The following is a 27,528-nucleotide window of genomic DNA, read 5'->3' as shown; positions in this document are numbered from 1 at the left end:
GGGTTATGGGCAGCCCCAGACACCAGTGTGCTGTGTCTGCCTGCAGAATAAGTTGATGATCTGTAGTTGAATGCTGGCTTCCTGTTGGCTTCTCTGTTTTACTTTTATACTAAGTTTGTTATTCAGGCTTGAACAAAATATCCTTCACTTTTTCTTAATTTTGGGTGAGCTGTTTCATAGAATATTTACTTGAAAGCCTATTGATTCTGTTCTTTATGTGAAGAAGGAATAGTAAGAGTTAGGAAACTCAGCTCTAGACCTGGTTCAGGTTGTAGTGTGGCCTCAGGTTAATCACTTAGCTTCTCTGGTCCTCAGTTTCCTTATTTGTAGAATGGTTTCCCACACTTTCCCAGCATTGAAGTTTTGTTGGTATGGTACTCAGTTATTATTTTCTCTAACCTTTCCTCAGATTTTTAAAAAATAGCTTTCTAGACAACACAAAGATTGCAACTTGAAGCTGTAATAAAAATACAATTTGTACCTCACTCAGAGTACTTGTTAAATCTCTTTCCTACAAAGAGATCATGTTCTGATTTACCCTTCAGGTGGTTAGTAAAATTAGAGAGGTCATATTAGAGTTGGCAGCAAAATGGTAAGAAGATTCCTAGACAGTAACTTAAGTCTCTTAGGGTGAGTTCTACGGTTGCCTCAAAATAAGATAGTTTTAATATGGCCAGATAAACCTCTGCTCTGAAGTTATCTTTTTCTGAAGGTAATCACGCAGGAAAAAAATATACATTTTTTTCTCTTTTTCACACAGGAAAAAATATTTTAAAAATACCTCATGCATTAGTTTGTATTCCACAAACAATGTAAGTAGTTTGTGGGCCACAACATAAGTTCTGGTATAGGTGCTTTGGTTTGGTCAAGTGTCCCCTATTGTCCTGTTGTTTGTTTTCAAAGTCTTCACTTTGAGATTATAAAGGTTTCTTCCCAGCTATCTTTAATAAGCCTTAAAATCTCATAGATTATGGTGTCAGCTTGTCTTATAGTTGCCCATGTAAAGTCATATGCAGAAGCATTTAACACCACTCTGTTAGTTGTTGCATAACATTTCTGGTGCTTTATAGATACGCTATTGACCACTCGGTACCATGCATACTTCCTTGCCTGGCCTTCTCAGTCCTTGCGGTAGTTATATGCATTAGTCTTGGTTGCAGTCCCTCCAGCGTGGCGCGTTGGTTCCCTGCTTAGCTGTGCAGTGGCACGTGCGCTGTGTGGTAATCATCCCTACTGAGTGCTGTGTAGCAATGCCATGCAGGTAGCTGTTTTAGCCTCTCAGCCTGTGAGTGTGCCGAGGGTTAATGAGAGCCAATTTAGGTGGGTTTTTTTTTTTCTTCTTACCTTCCCAACTCCCACCGTAGGCTTGTTCTAGCTTCTCCCACTTTGTAACTGGCTCTGCTCTTTTCTGAAAGAGTACCTCCTACATGGCTGCCTTTATGTAAATCTTACTGATGCCCATGCTCTTTCTAACTTTTATCTGTTTTGCTCTTTGTCTAGCTTTTGTGGTAGTTTTTTTTTTTTTTTTCCTTAATCATGCTCTCCTATTTGTTTCTCCTGACGCCTGTACTTCTTTGCTATTGCAGCTGCTGCCTTGAGTCTTTTTTTTTTTTTTTTTTTTTTTTTTGAGACAGAGTCTGACTCTGTTGCCTGGGCTAGAGTGCCATGGCGTCAGCCTAGCTCACAACAACCTCAAACTCCTGGGCTCAAGCAATGCTTCTGCCTCAGCCTCCCGAGTAGCTGGGAATACAGGCATGTGCCACCATGCCCGGCTAATTTTTTCTATATAGTTTTTTAGTTGTCTATCTAATTTCTTTCTATTTTTTTTTTTTTTTTTTTTAGTAGAGACAGGGTCTCACTCTTGCTCAGGCTGGTCTTGAACTCCTGAGCTCAAACAATCCACCTGCCTCAGCCTCCCAGAGTGTTAGGATGACAGGCGTGAGCCACCGCACCCAGCCCTGCCTTTAGTCTTTACTCTTGGCTTTTTTACATGCTCCCTTGTCTTTGGTATATTTTTGGTTTTGAGGTAACATCCAATTATGGTATTATTCTGGAAGCCTAAGAGTTTTAGGAAACCAAACACCAGACACGTTGAGGTTTATTGTATTATACTTCTCACAAGTTCTTTCCCTTTTTTTCTTTCTTTCCTTGTTTTTTTTAGAGACAGGGTCTTGGTTTGTCACCTAGGCTGGAGTATAGTGTATAGCTTACTGTAATCTCAAACTCCTGGGCTGAAGTGATCCTCCTGCCTCAGCCACCTGAGTAGCTGGGAGTACAGGCACATATTACCATGCCCAGCTAATTTTTATATGTACGGGGTCTTGTTGTGTTGTCCAGGTTGGTCTTGAACTCCTGGCCTCAAGCAGTCCTCTCACCTTAGCCTCTTAAAGTGCTAGGATTATAGGTGTGAGCTACTGCACCCAACCACAAGTTCTTTCTATGTATATAATTATGTGTGGGGATTCCAGAGACTTCTTATAATGATCTGGTTTTTTTAGGGACCGGGTCTCACTCTGTCATCCAGGTGGGACTGAAGTGGTGCCATTGTAGCTCACTATGGCCTCAAACTCCTGGGCCCAAGGAATCCTCTTGCCTCAGCCTCACAAGTAGCTAGGACTCCAGGTGTCCACCACTATACCCAGCTAATTTTTTTAAAAAAAATTTTGTAGTTGTTATTTATTTATTTTTTGTCTCACTGTGTTGCCCAGACTGGTCTTGAACTCCTGGCCTCAAGTGATCATCCTGCCTTAGCCTCCCAAAGTGCTGGGATTACAGGTGTGAGCCACCACGCCTGGCCTGACCTATTATGTGAATCACACAGTGAACTATTTTGTGAACTGTAATACTTTTTCTCGTTAATCACTGTGATCATTTCATCATCATCATTATCTGAATTTCTGATTTCATGACCAGCATTTTATCCTGCTTTTGCATAAGCTCGTTCCCCTTTTTGGTATTCCTTTACCCTTCATTCTTTGCCTAGTCAGTTACTGCTTATCCTTCATTCCTCTGTCTGGTCATCACTCACTCCTGATTCACCTTCCAGAGACCTGTGAATACCCTAGTTCTAAGCACTTTGCATGCTATTCTGTTATCTCTTGCCTCAATCCTCAAACATGCTGCTCTAGCAACATGATTTTTCTGGAAAACTCCAGGCACTTTCCTACCTGTTACCCCACATACCCACAAGGCAGCCCCTGCTCTTCCTTTGTCTTTGCTCTCATATAACCTGGTCAGTGAGGCCTATCCTGACAGCTTCACTTCAGATTGCTTCTTCACCCACCCTTCCCCTTGCATTCTTTGCCTTCCTTGCTTTTTTTTTCTCAGAAGTACTTACCACTATCTGACATACTGTTGATTAAAATTGATTATTTTGTTTGCCTTACTAGAATGTAAGTCTCATGAAGGCAGAGATTTTGTTCCCTGCCATATCCCTAGATGCCTAGAACAGGGCTTGATATATAAGGGGTTATATATGTAATTAATGAATAAATCATCAGTTACTGCTCTCTCTCCCCAATATAGTGAGCTCCTTCGGAACGGAAGAATGTTTTACTTATTATATTTATATATTATATTAAAGAGCAATTGATTGGTAAAATTGTAACTTCAGTAGCTATATGCCTTCAGATGACGTTTAGTAATAAACCTTTTTATGTTGGCTATTGTGTTGTATTTGAGAGAGTACTGTGTACGGTGAAATTATGGTGAAATAAGAGCAGTGAATCTCTTTGGGAACTTTAGTCTTTTATAGAAGTGGTTGTCAGAAAAAGTGTCTTGCGTTTTGAGATGTTAATATTACCCTTCCTCTTCATCCACACACATACATACATGCAGACTCACTGTTAAGGTGTTTTTATTACAACTTAGAGGATTTATATGTCTGGGGCTAGCTTAATTTTAGGCCTAGTTTTTATGATTCTTGCCTTATATATTAAAAAAAAAACTCATCACCTTAGATTCTGCCTTTGATCCTCAAAGGGCATAATCTGATTTTGCTTTCCTTCCTAGACATGGTATGTTAGATTATAAGACTCTTGCCACTTTAACTGTGTACTTCTTTCCTTAGGAATCGGAGAAGATCATTGCTGAATTGAATGAAACCTGGGAAGAGAAACTTCGTAAAACAGAGGCTATCAGAATGGAGAGGTCAGGAGGTTAAAATCTGGGAATTTTTCTACGTTCTCTAGGGAATTTGGATTACTTTATAGTAAAAGATGAAATCAAAGCTAAAAACGGCTATCAGAATGGAGAGGTCAGGAGGTTAAAATCTGGGAATTTTTCTACGTTCTCTAGGGAATTTGGATTACTTTATAGTAAAAGATGAAATCAAAGCTAAAAACAAAGAATCTGCCCTCCTAAAACATGAAGCAAAAAATAAACCTGGCTGAGGAGTTATGGCCAGTTGAATTTACACTTGAAGTAAAATCCACATATTTAAATATTCTCTAGAAGTCATGTGCTTAATAGTTACCATTCTACATGTTGCTAGGGATCCATAACAACGGAACATACTATGCTGGGCGTGTTGGCTCACACCTATAATCCTGGGACTTTGGGAGGGTTAGGAGGGAGGATTGCTTGAGGCCAGGAGTTTGAGATCAGCGTGAGCACAAGAGCAAGACACCGGCTCTACAAAAAATGGAAAACTTAGCTGGGCATGGTAGCATGAGCCTGTAGTCCCAGCTACATGGGAGGCTGAGGCAGGAGGATCTCTTGAGCTGAGGAGTTTGAGGTTTCATTGAGCTTTGATAAGGTCACTGTACTCCAGCCTGGGCAACAGAGTGAGACTCTATCTCAAAAAAAAAAGAAAGAAAAGAAAAAGAACAAAAAAGGAGCATATTTAGGGATAGTGTTTTTTATTTGCAAAAAGTAGACTGCCTTTAATAAAGGCCCAAATCCAATAGCTATTCTGACTATCTTTCAGAGTTACCCTCTATAGAATCTCTTTGGTAAGAGGTGAAGTAGTTTGGACTGTAAACTTTAAAAATCCCTTTTAACCTCTATCAGTTCTCTACCCTGAAGATGGGCATAACTCAAAATGATACTTTGCTATTGGAATAAATATACATTTTTAAAATGTCAGTTCCAGTCTTCTTCCTCCATGGAAGATGAGGCAGAGGTGAATTCTAATGTAATGATACAGTAAATGTAGCAATCAGTTAGAATTTCCTTATTTATTATAGACATTTTAAGCTAGAATTATTGAACCAAAATGATGGTGGGCATGAGAACATTTGAGAAAATCGCGTTTATAGACCATACTCTATACAGCAAAATTACTTTCTGGTTGCTTTTATTCTGAAGAAATGGGGGTTTTTAATGCTTTTTGGATTTTTTTTGTTTTTAAATTAGACAGGGTCTTGCTCTGTTTCCCAGGCTAGAGTGCAGTGATGTCAAAATAGCTCTGCAACCTCAGACTCCTGGGCTCAAGCGATCTTCCTGCCCAAGCTTCCCAAGTAGGTGGGATTACAGATGCCTACCACCATGATCAGCTAATTTTTCCTATTTTTTGTAGAGACAGGGTCTTGCTCAAATTGGTCTCAGACTCCTGGCCTGAAGTGATCCTCCCGCCTCAGCCTCCCAAAATGCTAGGATTACAGGCACGAGCCATCATGCCCAGCCTAAGAAATGGTTCTTTGAGTTGGATGTGTAGCTTTAAGGAATATCCTCTTATTTTTTATATTAAAAGACATATTATTTATGAATTATTTTCTGTCTTCAAAATTAGATAAGACAAAGTTCTTATCTGGGTGAATATAACTGTATCTAACATAGAATAATTATTGTGAATGTTCTGTTTCTCTTAAAAATAATTTCTTATTAATAATGAGATAAGCACATTATTTCATGTTTGCATTACTGACTTTAGATTTGGCCAACTCTTTTTGCATTGCATGCTTTATTTTCCAGTTAATATTAGACTGATTTAATTGACATTTTGTATTGGTATTCTGAGGTGCTTGTTTTTTTTTTAGAGAGGCCTTGTTGGCTGAGATGGGAGTTGCCATTCGGGAAGATGGAGGAACCCTAGGGGTTTTCTCACCTAAAAAGGTAAGAAAGCAATGTTGAGAAACTCAACCAAAGAGAAACATTTTCTGTTTATCTTAGTTACTGGGGCACCTCGTGTCTTTCAGGGCTGGCCCTTTCTCCTCCCTCCTTTAACAAATCTTGATACTTGGCTTATTTCAGATATTTCTGATTCCATCTTATAGTATGGTCTTATAGTACAAAGGCAGCATATTTCTAAAATGCTTATCATGTTTACTGTTTACAAAAGGAAAAACCAAAGGCAGTAAATCTGTAACTTTTGGCCATGATTCAATTTGTTTAGTCATCTTAATTGTTGTTTTCTTTTAAATTCCCAACCTAACCCAGCATTCCTTGCTTCAGTTTTGGCTACTCTTTCTATGTAGGTTTTCTCACAGAAGTCATTTACCTTGCTTTATAACTTTTTGGAACCAATTTCAGCTGTTCAGGTTTGTGTAGAATAATGCTGCTTCCATTTGCTTCTATAATTTGCATTATAGATAACCAATGTACTGAGCAAAGCAATTCCTTTCCTTACCCTTCTAGACTCCTTTGTTCCCTTCTCAGTTTGTTTTTTAAAAAATGACTCCAATAGTCTTTTTTCTTCCTCTTTACATAATCATAGTTGTAAGTAGTTAGACACCTTTTAGTTAATTAGAATAGTAAAGGTTTTTTGTTTTGGTTTTTAGTAGGTTGCAACTTGGTTATTGTTGGATACTGGAAAACTGTTAGCAAATGATTATTTTGTGTGCTTATTTATATGACAATGATATAACAAACTGATGTACAAAGCATATATTTCACACCACTAAAAAATGGTCCTTCATTTCAAATGGCCTCAAATTGGCCATTGGCGACTTAAACATCTTTATGCCTTAAGTTCTGATGATCTCTCTAGGTTAGGATACAAGGGTTGGGGAGTTTTGAATTGGTACTTTTGTTTTATGTAATATGAAATATTCCTGTGATTTTTCTAGGATTCTCTTGGTTAGGTTTTTCTATCATGATCACGTAACATTTTTACAAATTCCAGTGTGATATTTTCAACAGAAAAGATTGATTTAAAGACATTTTAGACACACATTATAAAACTACACTGAGTGTTTTATATGTTTATATTATGAAAGGTCAGTGATTTTTAGCTTCATCATTTTTCCTTCAATAAGACATGTGTTTGTTTAATCAGGTATGTTTGGTTGTAGAGATTTTAGCAATTAGAATTTCAATAGAATTTAAATTGTGCCTATGCATGTATCTAAAAGTATTTTATAGCATCTTTTAGTGTTAAAAACTAGAGAAATATTTTATAACAACTTGTGAAAATATTATGACATTTAACATGAATCATAAATAACTTGAATGTAAACAGCATGGAATTCCAAACTGAGATCTCTACTTCAAAGCTTTTTCTTATTTTACTTTTTCCCCTCTTGCTTTAACTTTCTAGACTTCAAAGGAAGGAGTATACCAGTGGCCATATCCAAACAAGTTTAGAACCTGTTTCTGAGATTTATTTTTTTTTTAGGTCACCATTAGGATGGACTGTAAAGAATGCTGCCCACAAAAGCTTTTCACTTTCTCAAACCAGTCGAGTTCTTAAACAATAAAGGTGGATGCTAGTTGAGAAGATGTAGAGGTTTTTCTAACTTCTTTTGAATCATCCTTTGTAGTCCCTTTTCTTAAACCCCTCATGTGACTCTTTTTTCATTTTTCCACATTTGCTGGCACTATCTTGAGTAGATTTTGGCCCCAAGACCATGTGACTTATTTTTGGATTCCAGTGGGGTATTTTCACCAAAGAAGGTTGGTTTTTTTCTATAAGATTTTAGATATATTACAGTTAGGTGAAGAAGATTTTTAGAAAATGTTTATATTATTGAATGTCAGTAATTTTAATTTTTCTTTAAGATAAAGACTAATAAACTAAAGACAATAACTGGGACCATGGAAGAACTGATGCAGATTGTAGAGGGAAATGGCAGAGGGTGTGGGGACATTGTAATAAAAGTAAATGAAAAATTAAATCTTTCTTCAATGGTGAGATAGCACCTCTTTTATTTTCCTGGATAGAGCTGGAACCCATTCTACTAAGTGAAGTATCCCAAGAATGGAAAAATAAGCACCACATGTACTTACCATCAAATTGGTTTTAACTGATCAACACCTGAGTGCACATATAGAAATAACATTCATGGGGCATCGGGCAGATGGGATGGGGGAAGAGAAGATGGGTGTATACACACATAATGAGTGTGATGAGCACCATCTGGGGGATGGACATGCTTGAAGCTCTGACTTGGGGGGAAAGGGGAGCAAAGGCAATATATGCAACCTAAACATTTGTAACCCCATAATATGCTGAAATAAAAAAAAAATTCAAAAAAAAAATGAAATCTTTCTTGAGATTTTTGCCCAGACATTTACAAAAATTAACCCATCTGGAGAATCAGCCTGTCCTAATTTTTCCTTTGTGCTTTGACCTTATCAAGAATTGGGTCTCGTTTTTTGTCCCAGGCTCATATTTTTAAGTAGAATGTAATAGTGCAGGTTGGGGAGGCCTGAATAGAATGTTTTCTCTTTACTATGAAATTATGACTAGGAATAAAAGATGTCCCTCTTCAGGCAGTGTAGGGAATTGGAGAAGCCTGACCTGTAAGACCCTGTGTTGCCACAGCCCTCTCGTGGTGCCTTACTCTGAATTAATAACCTGTAACCTTTTTCAGACCCCACATCTTGTTAACCTCAATGAAGACCCACTAATGTCTGAGTGCCTGCTTTATTACATCAAAGATGGAATTACAAGGTATATTTGTTTCTTGTTTTGGACATTTAAATTATTTTTTTTCCTCTTAGATGATTGAATAACTTAAGGGAAATTTTTTGTTGTAGATTTGTTATTTTTCCTGTCTGAGGTAGTTATGAACTGTTATGAACTCTGTTTCCAGGTATGTAAATGTTTTAGTCAGCTGATCCAGTTAATGTACTTTTTCTCTAAAAGACTGTAAATAAATTTTTTCCTTTTGACAACCTAAATGAATTCATTAGGGAGTTTATTTCACTCATGTCTTTTTATAATGCTGTATGAGTTACATTGGTGAGTCATTTGCTCCTTGGTTTCTTACTCTGATGTAGGGAGGCTGATCACATATGAGAATAGAATTTGCAGTCAAAAGCTTCTGATACAAAAAGGCAATACTTTTTTTGTATGTACGAAAGAATATTCTTTGGGAGAAAGAGGGTCATTGTTTATAGTGCTTTTTGTGTCTGAATTTCCCTGGGAAACACTTTCTCTTGTGTACAGGGTTGGCCAAGCAGATGCTGAGCGGCGCCAGGACATAGTGCTGAGCGGGGCTCACATTAAAGAAGAGCATTGTATCTTCCGGAGCGAGAGAAGCAACAGTGGTGAAGGTAAGAGTTCCTGGTTTGAGCTTCTCCAATGACTTTTTCATTCTGTATTATGAGAAATCCTTCAGACTTGCTCTTCCTTGTCTCTGTCAGTGGTACTTTCTTGTACAATGTAATATTGAAAAATGGAGAAACCTGGGCTGTTTATAAATGCAGGGATGGACATAGCTACTTTACATGAAAATAGCCTGGACAAAAGGAGGCCTTTTGTTACTGCCAAGAACTGAGCAGGACATAGGCAATTAGGCTTGGTCTTGAATGTTAATTATTTAATAGAAAAGTAAGAAAAGAACAAATATCCTGGGTAATAGGAGATTTGAAGGACCTCAAGTCTTAACACAGTAGAATTTATTTATTTATTTATTTATTTTATTTTATTTTTTTTTTTTGAGACAGAGTCTCACTCTGTTGCCCAGGCTAGAGTGAGTGCCGTGGCATCAGCCTAGCTCACAGCAACCTCAGACTCCTGGGCTTAAGCGATCCTACTGCCTCAGCCTCCCGAGTAGCTGGGACTACAGGCATGAGCCACCATGCCCGGCTAATTTTTTTTGTATATATATTTTTAGTTGGCCAGATAATTTCTTTCTAGTTTTAGTAGAGACGGGGTCTCACTCTTGCTCAGGCTGGTCTCGAACTCCTGACCTCGAGCGATCCACCCGCCTCGGCCTCCCAGAGTGCTAGGATTACAGGCGTGAGCCACCGCGCCCGGCCTAACACAGTAGAATTTATTTTTATCAAAAGGGAAGAGGAAGTAAATCTTGATTTTTGCCTGGGTTATTAACAAGACAACAGCAATCTAATGGTATTCTTGTATAATATAATTCATTCCTTCCTTAATCAAAATATTAGCTTTTTAATCTTCAGTTTCTTGTTATTATCTATATCTGATACTTAAGATTTCTAATGTTTTCAGGTTTATTGATGGAACTGTCAGATATCACCAAAATTAATAATTCCTATCTTCTTCTGAGGTTTCTCAAATTCAATTAAATATTTCTATCTTTGTTACCATGCATCCTGACAGTCAACAGCTTTCCATTATTTGGTGCCAGTGGTTCGTGATGATAATAGTAGTTTGTGTTCCTTTTAGTTATCGTGACTCTAGAGCCTTGTGAGCGCTCAGAAACCTACGTAAATGGCAAGAGGGTGGCCCAGCCTGTTCAGCTGCGCTCAGGTGAGACTGGGAGAGGTTTGACATCTTCAGCAATGTACACAAGGCTTGTATGAGCAACTTTTTGACTCTTTGTTTAAAGCCTAAAGTGATAGCATTAGGATTTTTGTTCTTATAAAACTCCAAAAGCTATCTTTTTTGCATTAGGGAAAGTAAGGTTACTAAGCCAGATACTATACATTTAAAAAATGATTTCTTAATCCTATTCTTGTTTTGTGCTAGGAAACCGTATCATCATGGGTAAAAACCATGTTTTCCGTTTTAACCACCCTGAGCAAGCACGAGCTGAACGGGAAAAGACTCCTTCTGCTGAAACCCCTTCTGAGCCTGTGGACTGGACGTTTGCTCAGAGAGAGCTTCTGGAAAAACAAGGAATTGATATGAAACAGGAGATGGAGAAAAGGTAATAACACAAATATTATGTGGCCCACACGACTGCCTCTTCTTTTAAACATATAGCAGCATTCATGAAACACCTCAGTGACTTACTTCTCCGTTTACTCTTTTTTTTCTTCTAGGCTACAGGAAATGGAGATATTATACAAAAAAGAGAAGGAAGAGGCAGATCTTCTTTTGGAGCAGCAGAGACTGGTAGGAGTCCATCCTGAGTCTGCTACCTGTTAGGAAAAGGGCAGCTAATTCCTATACCTTCCCTGTTGCACAGATGAGCACTTGCCCAGATTGCTTCTCTCGTTGATACCACATGCTATTCTTTCATTTCCTTAATGGAGAAAGAACTTAAATTTCCTGGTAGCCTTAGCCTGAAAAGCTGTCCATACAGGTACTATTTTGTGCCTTTTATGTCTTAAAGTCAAATCTTTACTTTTGTCACAACCAAGTACTTTTTGAGAAAATAGAGCTTTTCCAGTAGCTTTTGCCTCTTGATAGTGGTCTTAGAATTTGCATCAGTGGTGGTTCTTTTAATGATAATTAGTCTGAATATTGAATTTGATGGGAGTTTGCCTTGGTTTTGTTTCTGATCACCTGATAGTACTAATTCTCTGCTCTTGGGCTGACTCTGGGATTGTTCTTGTGCTGGGCAGATTTTTTTTTTATTTATTTTTTTTAAGATAAACTGTGTCTAAAAATGTTGCTGCACAGTTGCATGTGTTAATCCTTCTCTGTTCCCCTGCATGGAGTCTGAATTCTCAACAAGGTTCTCAGTGGCATGTGTGGTGGCAGTGGGAGCAGGGGCTGCATAGCCAGCTCAGATGGGAGAGGAGGCCTGCTTCCTTTGGGTCAAGATGGGGTTTGGGTGAGCAGCTGGAAAGTCAGTGTAAGGTCCCAGCTATGATACTCATGGCTTTATTAGCATTTTATGATGTTAATTGATTTCCCAGGTTTGATAGAATCTGAATTTCATGAATTAATAAGTTGATCTGTTAGATTTTCATTTTTAAAGCCATCCAATTTTGGTTAACAAAACTGTGGTTATAAGAGGCTTCTTGGCATTCATTTGATCTGTAAGAAAAACATATAACTAACCTTTGGGTGCTGTGGATGCACTTTAGGAAGTTCTCATTTTTTTAGATTCATGATCTTTTTACATAAGGGGGCATTAGAGAGAAAGCTGAGGCACTGGCTTCTTCCCTCAGCATAAAATGCAGCCTTTTGGTCCTGTTCTTTGCTTTGGAGAAGGAGGGGCTATTGCTAAATGGGCCAGAAAAGCCAAGGACTTGAGCAAAAGCTCCCTTTTCCAGGTCAGCTCAGTTTTCAGGCTTGGCGGTGGGTTAAACCAGTTTGTTATCTTGGAAATTATAGTAAAGCCCCCAAAAGAATGGATTATAAAAATAAATCAAGTGTTTGGGGCAGGATAATAGTAGTGTTACAGATAGTCTCTTTAGGAGGCCTGCTTGGCATTTAGTTTTTAATGAAAACAGATCTAGCTACAGTATGGTTAGGGGCTTGAAAGGTTAATGGCACATGAAGGAGCCTTTTATCTTAATAATGTATAATCTAATAACATGCTTCTGATGGTCTGTGAGAGGTCAAACGAGGACAGGTGTAATTAAGCTCCATTTATTATTAATGATAGTGCCTTATATTTGTATCATGCTTTATAATTTACAGGGAGCTTTAACATCTATCATTTTGTTTGATCCTTGAAACAACTCTCTTTGGTAGGTGTGTATATAAGTAAAATGTGTAATGTTACCTCCCATTTATGGTTAAGGAAACCAAGACTTAAAAAATGCTGTCTTACCTAGTATCAAACACCTGATATTATGGGTCCTAGGCTTAAACTTGGGTTTTCTGACTTGCTTTGGTGTTATGTTCATTACAGCGTTGCTTCTCAACCACCTCAGTCTTATTGAAATGTAAATGCTGATTGAGTAGGCCTGGGTCCGCACCTGAGCTTCTGCATTTCTAACAAGCTCCCAGGTGTGCCAGTGCTGCTGGTCCTGGGACCACACTTTTGAGTACCTAGATATAACAGAAAAAGGATATCTGGTGCTCTCTATAACAAAGAATTGCTGATCATTCTATGCCCTAAAATAAAGATGTTGGCCATTAAATAAAGAGAAAGCAAAAGTCATATTTAGTTTCTAGGGACATACATAGCCTGCAGATAATGAGATTCTGATGGTCATTTGCTCTGTGTATCTGAAAGCAAACTGGGATTTCAAGAGCAACTCCTTAAAGCAAAGAAGTTGCTTTCCTCCCCAAAATCCAGCTTTCTATCCCACTTAAATTTCTTGACCTTGAGAGGAACTGATTTCTAATACTTTAGCCTGAAGAATATGTCACTACCAATACTGAGTGGAAAATAACTTTTTATTACCCTGTGTTGGTCAACCAACAGGTATATTTCTAATGCACCCTGTGAATAAACATTGAGAGGATACAAAGGAATTATTTTTCAGTAAATATTTAATATCTATTTTATGTAATTATTTTTGCCTAATGACAGCATTAAAGGATGCATTTTAGTCAAGGTTACAGTGAGCTATAATCAGGTCACTGTACTCTCTAGCCTGGGCAACAGAGCAAGACCCTGTCTATTAAAAAAAAAATGGAATTCAGGCTCACAAGCTTTCTATTATGATAGTTCCTCAAATGTATCACATTTTTATGTTGCTGGGTATTCCCTTAGAGTTAGGACTGTATTATTATATAGCTGGTCTTTTCTGTGCTTGCTTTTTTACACACCGTGTTAGGTATCTTCTCTCTTATTTGCATAAGTTCCTTGCAGAGTCTCTTCAGGAGGCCCACTTTGCATATGGTATTTAATGAAAACAGAACATCATTTAGTGACATGTGAATTGCCAGACGTCAGTAGTTTTTCCTTCCCTGTAGTAAATGAGTCTAAATATCTTAAAGCCTTTTTTTTTTTTTGACATGAGATAGGATTTATATCTTGGCACATAAACTTTGCATAGTTTTTAGTATCATGGTCAGTCTGTGATAGGGTGACACGTTTGAACTGTAAAGAGAACATATTCTACAGAGTCAATATGGCAGTATTTTAAAAAAACAAAGAAAATTATAGCCACTTGATTGGATTTTTGTTTTTTATATTTATGTAGACTCTCTCGTTTACTTATGTTTTATTTTAGAGTTTGTCTCTCAAGCATGATATCAAAGCAGTGATTAGAATATTTGTCATTTCCTAAATTAGGTAATATTCATTCCATCTTTAAGCAATTCTAAGAGAAAAAGATAGCCAGGGAAAAAAGTGATAGTTGCAGTTATATGGGAAGAATCAAAGGGAATTTGTGTTCTGTAAAACTCAGTTTATATATCTTTGTTAAAAAAAAAAAAAAAAAAACTTTTCAGGAGTTGGGCATACTTTTTCCCTAATGTTTACTAATGTCATCTTTTATCACTTAAGATTAGCCATTCTGATTTTTAAAATTAAAAATGAAAAGAAAAAAATAGTTTAGGGTCTGTAAATTTAGCATTGGTTTTTTGTTGCTAAGTTTTCAAGTCCATAGGGGTTGCAGATGGATTTAGTACCCATTTAGTCAGCAAAAACAATATAGATCAGCGGCAACATCTTTAAATCCAGAGGCCAAATTATTGTCATTATTATTTTTTTTTAATTTACCAGGCAACTAAGTCAGAATATTGTCATTATTGTTGAAGGTTATTTTTTTGTAGCCTTGAAAGTGACTATACATAAAAATCTTTGGTCTAGAAAGCAAAATACTATTTATCAGTTTCAATTCCTTTAAAACCCTTCTAGAGATATTTTTGGTAATCACAAGTAAAAGAGACTATTAATATTTTCTTTACTAGACTGTCTTGAACTACTCATCTAGTGAGTATTTTCTTTTCCCAGTAACTGTTATTTCCTGAATAGAAATTCTTAATCCTATCCATTATATGGAATTCTAAATCCAACATTGCTTTCATGAAAATCCATGGTATCAAGATTTGCCTGTGTTAATTAAGAACAATTGGTTGTTATCCAAATAGCCCTTGAAACTACATTGTTGTGAAGTCAGCCTGCTGTTAAAGGCCTAAGTAAAGTTTTTTGAAAAAGATAAGGGTCCAGAGACAGACATCTGGAAAGATAGAGATGCATTTTAAAGTAGACCCATTTTACACAAGCAGAATATAATCTTCATGTTTATTGGCAGAGTTGTCACTTGAAGTAGTATTCTTTAAACGGCTAGAAAAGCTATGTGCTTTCTAGATAGAAAATATCTCTAAATTGCATTTATTAAAATATTACTTGGAATTTTTAATTATTTGCCTAGCTTAATTTTTGTTCTGGTAATTTATTTCTCAAAATTTTGGAGGTGAGGTATTTATTGGCTTAAGAGTGTGAAAAACAAAAATAAACCACACACATTGTAAGGATCCTTTTTTTAATGCTTCCTTGTTACCTGAATAACAAACTTTAATTGCACAATTGAAATGGATTCATTTAACATGACAAAAGAAAATAGCAAATCCAGTATCTGCTCATGGAAAGACTAGTTTCAAAACCCTCTTGTCTTATAGAAAAAGAATCTGATTGACAAGAACCTCACATGTTCTGCTAATAGAGATTCTTAGCACTTTTAACATCATCCCTGTTTGACTGCTTCTTTTTCTACATTCTCATCTTCTAACTTTTTTCTAGGGCTGCTCTTTTTAGTAAAGCTAAACATAACTTGGTGTACTACAGCCTTACTAACCTTTGTTAATCCACCTGCTCGTCACATCTTTGTATGGCATCTGTGCTCACTCGTGGGGGAAAGAGATTCTGAAAGAAGCAACAGCAATAACCAAGGCAAATGTTGGGACATGGCTGCATGGGTTGTTAGCATGTGTGGGGTCCAGGTGTGGCTTCATTTTCTTGACAGAGTGGAGATACTATGTCATACTGATTGATTAATTTCATATGACCTGAAAGTGAGAGGCCCACCCCTGTGTCAATACTCCTAAGAAATTTGGTGGCAGATTTCATCACTTAAACTAGAAAGTGAAAATTTGGATTAGGGATACTAAATAAACAGCTAAATCTTTATATTAATAATAATCTACATGTGCATATGTTTTAATAGACTTCCACCTTATTGAGGGAGTTTTTTTGTTTTGTTTTTTAGTTTTTTTAGTTTTATTTTTAAATTTGGTTAAAGGCTTTTTTTTACTTGCTTTTTCTTCAATTTGATTTTCCTTTTTTACATTTTAATTTTGGTTATTTTGGGGCCATTTTTTATTTTGTTTTTCCAAAGGACGCGGATTCTGATAGCGGGGACGATTCTGACAAGAGGTCGTGTGAAGAGAGCTGGAAACTGATTACTTCTCTGAGAGAAAAGCTACCTCCTAGCAAGTTGCAAACCATTGTTAAAAAATGTGGCCTCCCCAGCAGTGGGAAGAAACGAGAGCCAATTAAAATGTACCAAATCCCCCAAAGAAGGCGCCTGAGTAAAGATTCCAAGTGGGTCACAATCTCAGATCTTAAAATTCAGGCTGTCAAAGAGATTTGCTATGAGGTTGCTCTCAATGACTTCAGGCACAGTCGTCAGGAGATTGAAGCCCTGGCCATTGTCAAGATGAAAGAGCTTTGTGCCATGTATGGCAAGAAAGACCCCAATGAGCGGGACTCCTGGAGGGCAGTGGCCAGGGACGTCTGGGACACTGTCGGCGTTGGGGATGAGAAGATAGAAGACATGATGGTCAGTGGGAAAGGTGGCACTGATGTCGATGACCTGAAGGTTCATATAGACAAGCTGGAAGATATTTTGCAAGAAGTTAAAAAACAAAATAACATGAAAGACGAGGAGATAAAAGTCTTAAGAAATAAGATGCTCAAAATGGAGAAAGTCTTGCCACTGATTGGATCTCAGGAACAGAAAAGCCAAGGAAGCCACAAAGCAAAGGAGCCCGTTGGAGCTGGTGTTAGTAGCGCCTCTGAGAGTGATGTAAGTAAAGGAGACCGTGGAGAACTTGGGAAAGAAGAGCGTGTTTCCCAGCTGATGAATGGGGATCCAGCTTTCAGACGGGGACGTCTGCGTTGGATGAGGCAAGAGCAAATTCGGTTTAAGAACCTGCAACAGCAGGAGATAACAAAGCAGCTTCGTCGGCAGAATGTACCTCATAGGTTCATCCCTCCTGAGAACCGGAAGCCCCGCTTCCCCTTTAAGAGCAACCCTAAACACAGAAACTCTTGGAGTCCTGGGACACACATCATCATAACAGAAGATGAGGTTATAGAGCTTAGGATTCCAAAAGATGAAGAAGGAAGGAAAGGAAATAAAGAGGAGAGCCAAGAGAAAGGAGGTAAAGCAGCTTCCAAGGATCCCCAGTTACCATGGGGCTCTCAGGGCATGCGAAGTCAAGATCACATCCAAGTTAGCAAGCAGCATGTCAATAACCAACAACAGCCACCTCAGTTACGCTGGAGAAGCAATTCTGTCAATAACGGCCAGCCGAAAAGTACGCGCTGCCAGGCATCTGCCTCCTCAGAATCATTAAACTCGCACAGTGGTCACCCCGCTGCTGATCTGCAGACTTTCCAGGCAAAGCGCCACATTCATCAACACCGTCAGTCTTACTGTAATTATAACACTGGAGGTCAGTTAGAGGCCAATGCAACCGTTCCCTGTCAGAAGCAGACTGAAAAACCCAACCACTGTAGCCAGTTTGTGACACCCCCGCGAATGAGGAGACAGTTCTCAGCACCCAATCTCAAAACTGGTCGAGAAACCACAGTATAAATAAATTACTGGACAAACTTGAAATCATGGTGGAGGAAACAGGCAATGTTAGCTCACTATTTGAGTTGGTTCTACCCTTGGCCTTGAGTACTTACTATTTACGTGACTGTTTTTATACTGTTAAGACAAAACACTGGTAAACATTTCAACACCTCCCTTTTGGTTGTGTACCATAAATGGGCAGTTTCTGGAATTTTGGAGAAAACATTGAGACCTCCTTTGTTTTTCTGAGACTTTCCTCTCTTCTTGGTGCCTAGATAATTAATATACTTACTTACACAGACTTGTCCTGTCTTGGTGTAAGTTTGATATGTTTTTATAGTGCCTATAAATTAATCTGACATCCAGAAAGACCTGCCTCTTAGTTTATGTAGACATTCAAAAGGGGAATTTGATATGTAGAATTAAATGTCTGTTATTCTCCATAAATGTTAGAAATTGGTTTAAAAGTAATAATGTAAAACTGTGTGGACACAACTTTGGATTTCTTATCCATGTCTGTTCCTTTCTTTAAATATAATTGAGATTTTCATAAGCCAAAACTAAATGTCTTCAGACATATTTTGCAATGCACGGCTTTGCATCTTCCACAGAACTTCCACATCTTCTTTTATTCTATATTTTACATAAAACTGATTTAATAGTTTTTTTCCATTTGAATTTATCAGAATATGTATGAAATTTGTCATAATACCGAAATCTATAAATTGGCACTGTGTCTGGGTTTCTGTTTGTGGTCTGCATTTTGAAGTTTAATGTATCTTTGACACATATGCACACAGAATGAACTATTCACCAAAATCATGCCAACAGAAATACCATCAAAAAACTTGTATAAGTGCTTTGAGCGGTGTGTATAAGTTTGTAAGGAGGTTATTTGGTGGAAGAGAGAAGAGGTGGGGTATGGGGAGAAAGCTACAGCATATGGCTCTGTGCCGCTTTTTTCCAAAGTTGATGAAATAATGAAATAAAAGTTAACTTTGGGTTTGGAATAAAGGAGATGATGTATAATAAACTGCTCTTTGGTTAGCAGTAGTAATGTTCAGACACTCAAGCAAGGAAAGTGAAGTCCTGATGAACATTTATTGTATCAATACCTCATTTTACCATGTTGGGATCTCACTTTGCCTCACTGGAGAATACACTAAAAAAGATGGATTTTAATGGGAAGAAAAGAATAGTTTTCTACATCCTTCCTCATCTCTTCAACTTGTCAGAAACTTTTCTAAGAGGCAGTGTGAAGAGCCAGAGATGTCTGAGATTGCCTGACTTCGTGTTGTAGAAGATTCCTAAGTCACACAAAGTCATCTATCAAACATTTGTCTTCCAAATGGTGTGGAAAACTGCAGCCAAGATAGCAGTTAGCATTCAAGGAAGCCTTAAAGACTGTGATCATGTGATTATTTTTTTTCCTTTGCGTGTGAGCACTATGCTTTATTAGAACACATTATTTTTAATCATAGTATTTTTTTCTTTGCTTCTAAGAAGTACTTTCTTCACACGTAGAAAGTTGCTCCTAATTAACTTTTCTTCTCCCCTTAAAAAAGAGAGGCATTGAGGGATATTTTTGCTTTCATAGCTAGAACAGTTCTAGTCTTCAAATAAGGTTTTATGGCAAATTAGACCTGGGTGGATGATGTTTATAATGGGTTGACTTACTGAATGACAATCTCCTGTGCCATTTGGTTTGAATGTACTTGATAGGCTAGGCTACTTCAGTCAGTCACTTCAGTGCATCTTTGTGCACCCCTATTGTCCTTCTTTATTTCTCTTTAGACATAAATGTGCTAACTATTCCTTTCTTGGTAAATAAAATTCATTTTCTAAGATTAAAAATAATAATTATTCAGGTTTCAACTCTGTAGCGAAACTAGGCTCTCATTTCTCTAACTTGAGATGACACTGGCTAGGCCCATATATTTTCATGTTTATGGTGGCCTTTTAATCTTGTTATGGACAGGTGCCTCCCTTTCCCACTAAACAATGGGATTGAGTTACTCTCCTGGTGATCAGGTGACACCTTAGAATGAAGATTATATAACATTTTCATTTACAAATGTGGATTATGGTAAAGACAGTGTCCACAGTGATATTCCAAAGAACTAGGTTTATGTTTGTGCTTCATCTGCTGATCCAGGTGTCTTCATGTTGCCGAAATGTTTCAATATCTAAGGGAGCCCTTAATTTCATAGATGACCAGGAAGAAATTAACCAAGGTTTGATTGACTGTTATATATATCCCTTTATGCATTTCAGAGCAAATGCTTATCTTGAAAGATAACTTTGTATAAATAAAATTACTTCATTTAATCTCTTACTAAATAAATAACGAGTGCCATGTTTTTGTGAGCTCTTGATATGGGCCATATTACTTTGATTTTTTTTTTAATTTGATGGTATCCCTACCTAAGCTTAAATACTGTAAGACCAAAAAGGAATGGTCATAATTAAGTCATTATTATATTATTAAAGTATTCCTAGCTGTTATCATAGCAAAATAAAAAGTGCTTATGCTATTGAAATTATATAATGATCTGACATTAATGGGAATATAGAGGAGTCCTAGTTAATTGGTATAGTTTCACAAAGATGGTATTTCTTAGACAGTTAAAGACATTCTGTTTGTCTGATAAGTCTAAACCAAAGGGCTTTTCCTTTATTCTTGCTTCTAATTCTTTCTAGCACAGCAAATTGTTTTTCCTTTCACTGGTAATGCAGTGAATGGGAATTGTTTATTACATTGAAGTGACTTGAAGTGACCTTTTGTGCTTTAGGTGCAGGTTGATGCTGAAAAAACAACAACAACAAAATACTGAGTTTGTCACACCTATGTCTGCATTAAAGGCTATTATACTACAAGAAGTTACATAGACTTTCTATGGTCAGCTGCTATACCCCAGTGCCTTACTGGTCCTTTGTAGACTTGCCTTAATGATTTTTACAAAAGACTGGGAGGAGGGGAAGTCGCCTGTTTCCGGGCGTACCTTAATGAAGAAACCTTAGGCGCAGTGCAAAGCAAGCATTTGTTCTATATTGTCAGAGCCAAAATTGTTATAAGTAATATTCATGATCATCCCATTTATGTCATCTTTTTCAGATTTTAAAATCTATTCTAGATATACTTAGTTTGAACCACTTTAGGTTGTGAAATGTATTGGTTTTTCAACCATCGCTACTGTAAAAAGAAATTCTGAATCTTCTTGTTGACAAACTGTGGATTTTCCCCTTGATTTCTTAAACAAAAAAATGCTTGAAGATTGTCTCCGAGTGTAAGATCTGCCTTTTCAAAAGGGAGAGTTAGTTTTTAATGTTAAAAAATAAAGTCCTTATTCAATAAAAGTTGAAATCATGTTTTAAGAGTGTGATTTCTCTCAATGTGGGAGGAGGAGGGCAAAGTAAAACAAGGTACTACTAACTAAACCTGGTCATGAATTTTATTTATTGCTTTTTCATGTGAAGATAGTTGCAAACCAAATCTTTTTTTATATTTCTACATGAACATAATTAAAGTTTTTGCTTTTGTTGTCCTTTTCTGTTTAACAAAATTCTATCTTAAATGGGATCTTTAAGCCCTACTTTATGCTACGTTTCACTTAAGTAAAATCTTTTCTCCTATAAGATAAATACTGATATCACTTTCTGATTTCTTAGAGTTTACTTTAAACTGTGTTATCAATTTTTTCATTGCATAGTCTTAATTTGAAGTTCTTTTAAATGAAATGGTATACCACCCTTTGTATGGATAGAAATTAAATTTCTAAAAAGCTTTGAGTAACTCTGTAGCTTTTCTTTTTTTCTTTAACCTCTGCTTTTCTCCACCCAGAGTATTGGTGATATGCTAGAGGGGAAATAGGAGAAAGCAGGATATTTTTCTGGAGTAGACCATTAGTCTTACTGAAAATTTGAACCTGACATTTTTTTTTATATTGAAAAACAACACAGTCATGCATTATGGAGTAGAATGCAAAATCTACATGAGATTTTAATATGAAATGTGGAAATTTAGAGAAGTGCTATGCTTGAATTGGTCTGCTTTCAGCCTCGTACCCTTTTCCTTCAGGTATTTTGTATTTCTCTGCTATTGGAGAAACTGATGGGGAAGTTGCCAAGACCCTACTATTTATAGGGTGACACAGAAGATTAAAAAACAGTATGGTAACATGCAGTGATAAGTGTGTGCACAGGGTGAGAGTCACTCACATCCAGAGGGGAGAGTGAGAGGAAGTTTTTGAAGAAGGAAGCCCTGAGCCAAGAGCAGAGGCCCAAAGTACAACTGGGAGGAAGTGTCAAGAGCAGGGAACTGTGAGTAACTTGGGGTGGTCGGAACATCAGGTGTTGGGGGTAGTGGTAAGTGATGAGGAGGCGTGGTGGGGACAAGGACCAGACTGTGGCATGCTGAGGAGCTGGGATTTTATCTTGAGCAGGATGAGAAGTTACCAAATGATTTTAAACAGGGAGATTACATTGTTATTAACAGATTCACCTTTTAGAAAGTTCACTTACAGCCAAAATATAGTGGATGGGTTGTAGGGAGGCAAATTCAGAGCGAAATTCAGTGCCTGTTGAGAAGTTGCTGCATGAATCATATGAAAAACTATGCTTTTCCCAGCTAAGGCTGGGAGAAAGGAGAGAGTGAATGACTGTGATAGATTATTTGGAGGTAGAATCAACAAACTGGTTTATGGATGGGACAAACAGGTATGTACCACCCTCACAGTGATAAAGGCTGGATCATGGTTGGAAAGTGAAGTAAACAAAACCAAGAGGGAACTGAGAGATTGGGAGAAAATGGGAGTTTTTCAGGTCTAAGAATATATCTATATCCCCTCCCGGAGACCCCTGGAGGGGTAGATCGCAGACTATGGCCACATGGTGCTGCTGGTGGTGAGGAGCAAATTTAGGTGTTGACAAGAATTGTGGTGTCATCTTGGGTGTGGCTATCTCCCTTCCGGCTGGTGCTTGCTAATTATAATCTGCCATTAAGAGCCAAGTTGCTAATGTCAAAAACAGCTTATCCAGAAAACTCAGAATGGTGACAGTGATTTTGCCTTAAATGTCACCTCCTCAGAGATGCTCTAATTGTGCCACCATCATCTCTCACCTAGAATACTGCCGTATCCTAATTTGTCTCTTTGCTTCTGTGTTCTTGACCCCCATAATCCATTGTCCACATAGCAACCAGGGTCATCTTTTAAAAACAAATCAGATTATATCAGTGGCCTCAAGGGCTTCCCATTGCACTTAAAAATCTGAATCAGTGCTGACATTGGTGGTATATTGGTGAGCATAGCTGCCTTCCAAAAATCTGAATCTTACTGAATCTGAATTATATGTTTTGGCTGCATGCCTGCCTCTCTGACTTCATAGCCAAACACTCTCACACTACAGACCCCCTGGCCTTTTGTTCCTTGAACATACCAAGTTTGTTCCTGCTTCAGTGCTCTTGCACTTCCTCAAGACTGGAGTCCATTTCCATGATGCTTAACTCCTCTTCTAGACCTGAGCTCCTGTGCTGGGCAGAAGTCAGCTCTCACTGTTTTGCTAATGGTAGCCTGTAATGATCTTGTCTTTGTACTTGTTTAGTTCTTCCATGAGAATGTAAAGTCACCTAGAATAAGTGCCTTGTCTATCTTGTTCACTTCACCAGTCATCTATATACATTACCCAGAGAGTGGTTCTCAAACTTTAATGTGCATCAGAAACCCTGGAGTCTTGTGAGAATGCAGACTGCTGAGGCCACCCCTAGAGTTTCTGATTCACTAGGTCTGGAGTGAGACCTGATAATTTGCATCTCTGATAAGTTTCCAGGTGATGTTGATGCTGCTGGTCCAGCAACCACTTTGGGAACCACTGATCTCAAAGTAAGCATTTCCTGTAAAAGGTAGTAAATATTTTAGGCTTTGCAGGCCATATGGCCTCTGTCGAAACTACTCAACTCTGCTGTTGTAGCAGGAAAGCAGCAGTAGACAATATGCCAACACAGGGGTGGTTGCATTCTAATAAAATTATATTTACTTCCTTTAATCCTAGCACTCTGGGAGGCCAAGGGGGAAGGATTGCTTAAGGTCAGGAGTTCGAGACTAGCCTCAGCAAGAGTGAGACCTCATCTCTACTAAAGGTAGAAAGAAATTAGAAAGGCAACTAAAAATAGAAAAAAATTAACCTGGTGTAGTGGTACATGCCTGTAGTCCCAGCTAATCGGGAAGCTGAGGCAGGAGGATCGCTTGAGCCCAGGAGTTTCAGGTTGCTGTGACACCACAGTACTCTGGCCCAGGCGACAGAGCAAGACTCTGTCTCAAAAAGCAAACAAACAAACAAAAAACCAACTATATTTACAAAAACAGGTGGTGGACTAGGTCTAGCCTGGAGGCCATAGTTTGCTGACCCCTGATCTAGAAGATAGTCACTTTTGAGAACTGTTGAGCTAGAACATCAGTGTGTGACTGTGTATTTGATCTAGAGGACAGATATGTGCCAGATACTGGGGATCAGTTGTTGAGTGACAAACAAATGGTCCGTGGCCTGGTGAAGTTCACAGAGTTGTGGGGGAGATAGATGTTAGACAAATAGCCACACCAGTATTTACTCAGTACATTGGTGACAAGTGCCATGGGGGGGGAATACAGGTACTCTGAATGGATATGGCACTTGCCTCTGGGAATGAAAAGCAGCTTCTCCTTGCTCCTAGCTAATGGATAATCTTTGTTTCACTGAGGGAAAAGGAAGCAATCAGAATAAAACTTTCTCTTCTGGTTCTGCATGGCCCCACGATGCATCTAGACCCATACGTGGTCTTCCCTCCTGTTGGTGGATGAACTGTCTTGGCCTGGCCCTCATTCCCTGCATTCTGTACCATCTCAAGACCTTGCTCATTTATCCCCTTCTCTTCTTTTTTACAACCTCATTTTCTGTCCTGGATTATTCCTGCCGACATACAAACATGTCTTCATTGCACCAGTTTCAGAAGTTGCCTGTACTTACTATTTCCCACTTATCTACCTCCCATTCTTTTTGTTTGTTTCCTGTCCTCATTGGTGCTTGCGCTCGTCTAGAAGGATTCTTATTCCCACATCACCACTGAAGCCACTTTGTCACCACAGATCTCCATGGTGACAAATTCAGAGGCGTTTCTCGGTTCTCATCTCACTGACTCTCTCTGGTATTTGACGAGGTTGCTTGTTCTTCTTGGGACATTTTCTTCTGCCTTCCTGTTTTCCTCCAGCCTCACTAGCTGTTCCTTTATGGTCTCTGTGGCCACAGACCTTGGCTATTTCTGTGTCCTTCTCGATCCCCAGGTGATCCCATGCATTTCTGCAACTTTACCTCCTGGTTTTACACCAATGATGGTAAAGATAATAACTCATTTATAGAGCATGTATTAACACATACAAACATGTGTTACATGTATTGACTCATTGATTCCTCACAATATCACTCTTCTGTGAGATAGGTATTGTTACTCTCACTTTATATACTTCCCCAGAGGTACACAGCTCCTAAGTAGGGGAGCCACGTCCAGTCTTGAGGAGGGAGTCCGTCTGCAACCCCTGCCCTGCCTTGCCTCTCTGCTGACTCTCAGATGCACTGTGTCCAGCCTGGGCCTCTGCGCTGAGCTCTAGATGCAGACATATAACTGTGACCTCACATCTCACATTTAAACTGGAGCACCTAGCTCAGGCCAAATGTCCAAGTCATCCTCATTTTCTCCTTTTTTTCTTACATCTCATGATCAGATCATTAGTGGGTACAGTTCCCACTGCTTGTAAAACATATCCCAACTCCATCTCTTTTCATCACCTTTGCTGCCAGCCCCTGGTCCAGGCTGCCACCATCTCCCTCTGATGCTGCTGCGACAGCCTCATGCCTGTTCTCCTTACTTCCAGAGTTCCTCCCAACCCCCACAGAGAGTGGTGTTTTTAAAACATACACTGCTAGACCATATCACTTCCCAGCTCTAACCCACCCGGTGGCTTCCCTTAGAATAAAATCCACACTCCTTACTATGGTCTGTAAAACTGTCCATATCCCAGTCCCTACCTGACTACCTCACTGCATCTCCTACCCTTCTTCTCTCTCTGCCATTTCACCCACACAAGTTTTCTTGCTTTTCCTCAAACACATAGGGCTCCTTTCTTTTTAAAATTTATTTTAATTAATTTATTTTTTTATTTTTAGGGACAAGGTCTTGTTCTGTCACCGAGGCTAGTGTGCTGTGGTGTGTTCATAGCTCACTGCAGCCCCAAACTCCTTGACTGAAGTGATCCTCCTGCCTTAGCCTCCCAAATAGCTAGGACTACAGATACATGCCGCCATGCCTAGCTATTTTTTCTTCTTCTTTTTTTTTTTTTTAGAGACAGGGGTCTCATTATGTTGCCCAGGCTGGTGTTGAACTCCTGGCCACAAGCGATCCTCCCATCTCAGCCTCCTAAAGTGCTGGGATTGCAGGTGTGAGCTACCGTGCCCAGTCCAGGGCTCCATTCTGTCTTAGGACTTTTGCGCTTGCTGTTAGTGTTATTATGATTAGAATAATCCCCCACCAAAGACTTAACATGCTTGTTTAGACCTTCTCAGATCACCTAATCTAAAAGTCTTCCTCCTGTTCCTCTTTTCCCTATTAACCCTTAATCTTACCTTTCTTTATCTTTCTTCATAATAGTCCTCTCCAGTGAAATCATAGTGTATGCTTTGTTTACTCTTTATCTTCTCTCTCTCGCTTGCCAGTGGAGCCTTTGTCATATTGACCACTAATTATTCCTGGCATCTGGCACAAAGTAGGGGCACAAAAGGTATTTGCTGAATGGAGGAATGGATGGATAATGGTTTAAAAAGCACGCTTCAGGCCAGGTGCAGTGGCTCACATCTATAATCTTAGCACTTTAGGAGCCTGAGGTGGGAGGATCCTTTGAGGTTGCATTGAGCTATGAAGAGGCCACTGCATTTGAACCTGGACAACAAAGCAAGACCCTGTCTCAAAAACAAAACAAAACAAACCATGTTCTGGATTGCCTGGCTTCAAGTCCCATTTCTGCCACCACTTGCTTAACTCTGTGGTCTCTGGAAAGATACTTAGTTTCTTTAAGCCTTTTTCTTCCTCTTTAACATGAGGTTAACTATGGTACTATCTTTATAAGGTTATTGGGAAAATTAAAATAATCCCCGTTAGGCTGGGCACGGTAGCTCACACCTGTAATCCTAGCAGTCTGGGAGGCCGAGGTGGGAAGATTGATTGAGGTCAGGAGTTCGAGACCAGCCTGAGCAAGAGCGAGACCCCATCTCTCCAAAAAATAGAACAATTAGCTGGATGTGGTGGTACTTGGGAAGCTGAGGCAGGAGGATGACTTGAGCCCAGTAGTGTGAGGTTGCAGTGAGCTAGGATGACACCACCCCACTCTAGCCTGAGTGATGGAGAGAGACCCTGTCTCAAAAAAAAAAAAAAAAAAAAGAAGAAAGAAAAAGAGCAGTGCCTGACATAAAGTAAGATTGAAAACAAAAGTGGGTGGGTAGAAGAGAGACGAGAGCATGCTATCAGAGGAAACAGCCAGTATTGTACCTTTATAAATATGGGGCATATTTTGAACTAGTTAGGACTTTTTATTACAGAAACAGAAATGACTACTAAAAAATATGTTATTTTTTAGTGTGCGTTCCATAATTATCCTTGTTTTCACCATGGAATGAACAGAACAATAGGATCTAAATCTCTATCCGTTTGTAGTGTGAAATGATGACATACAAAGTGTCCTTGTTGGAAGCTAAGTGACCTGGTTTGGG

General features: G+C 38.6%; 1 protein-coding gene across 3 annotated transcripts in view; it reads left to right on the top strand.

Annotated features, from left to right (window-relative positions):
• Window positions 1-27,528, top strand: part of KIF1B (kinesin family member 1B) — a 132,971-nt gene that overhangs the window by 48,953 nt on the left and 56,490 nt on the right. For 2 of the 3 annotated variants that reach the window (XM_045546169.1, XM_045546171.1), the window contains exons 13-19: window positions 4,070-4,149; window positions 5,979-6,054; window positions 8,754-8,833; window positions 9,332-9,438; window positions 10,526-10,609; window positions 10,829-11,009; window positions 11,125-11,197. In XM_045546169.1, coding sequence (XP_045402125.1) covers window positions 4,070-4,149; window positions 5,979-6,054; window positions 8,754-8,833; window positions 9,332-9,438; window positions 10,526-10,609; window positions 10,829-11,009; window positions 11,125-11,197 — 681 coding nt within the window. Of the gene's footprint in view, window positions 1-4,069; window positions 4,150-5,978; window positions 6,055-8,753; window positions 8,834-9,331; window positions 9,439-10,525; window positions 10,610-10,828; window positions 11,010-11,124; window positions 11,198-16,272; window positions 21,108-27,528 lie in introns of those variants that run through there. The other variant, XM_045546170.1, reaches the window with a different exon arrangement.

The sequence above is a fragment of the Lemur catta genome, chromosome 3 (assembly GCF_020740605.2).
Source record: "Lemur catta isolate mLemCat1 chromosome 3, mLemCat1.pri, whole genome shotgun sequence".
Taxonomy (NCBI): domain Eukaryota; kingdom Metazoa; phylum Chordata; class Mammalia; order Primates; family Lemuridae; genus Lemur; species Lemur catta.
This window is presented reverse-complemented; position numbering and strand designations above follow the sequence as displayed.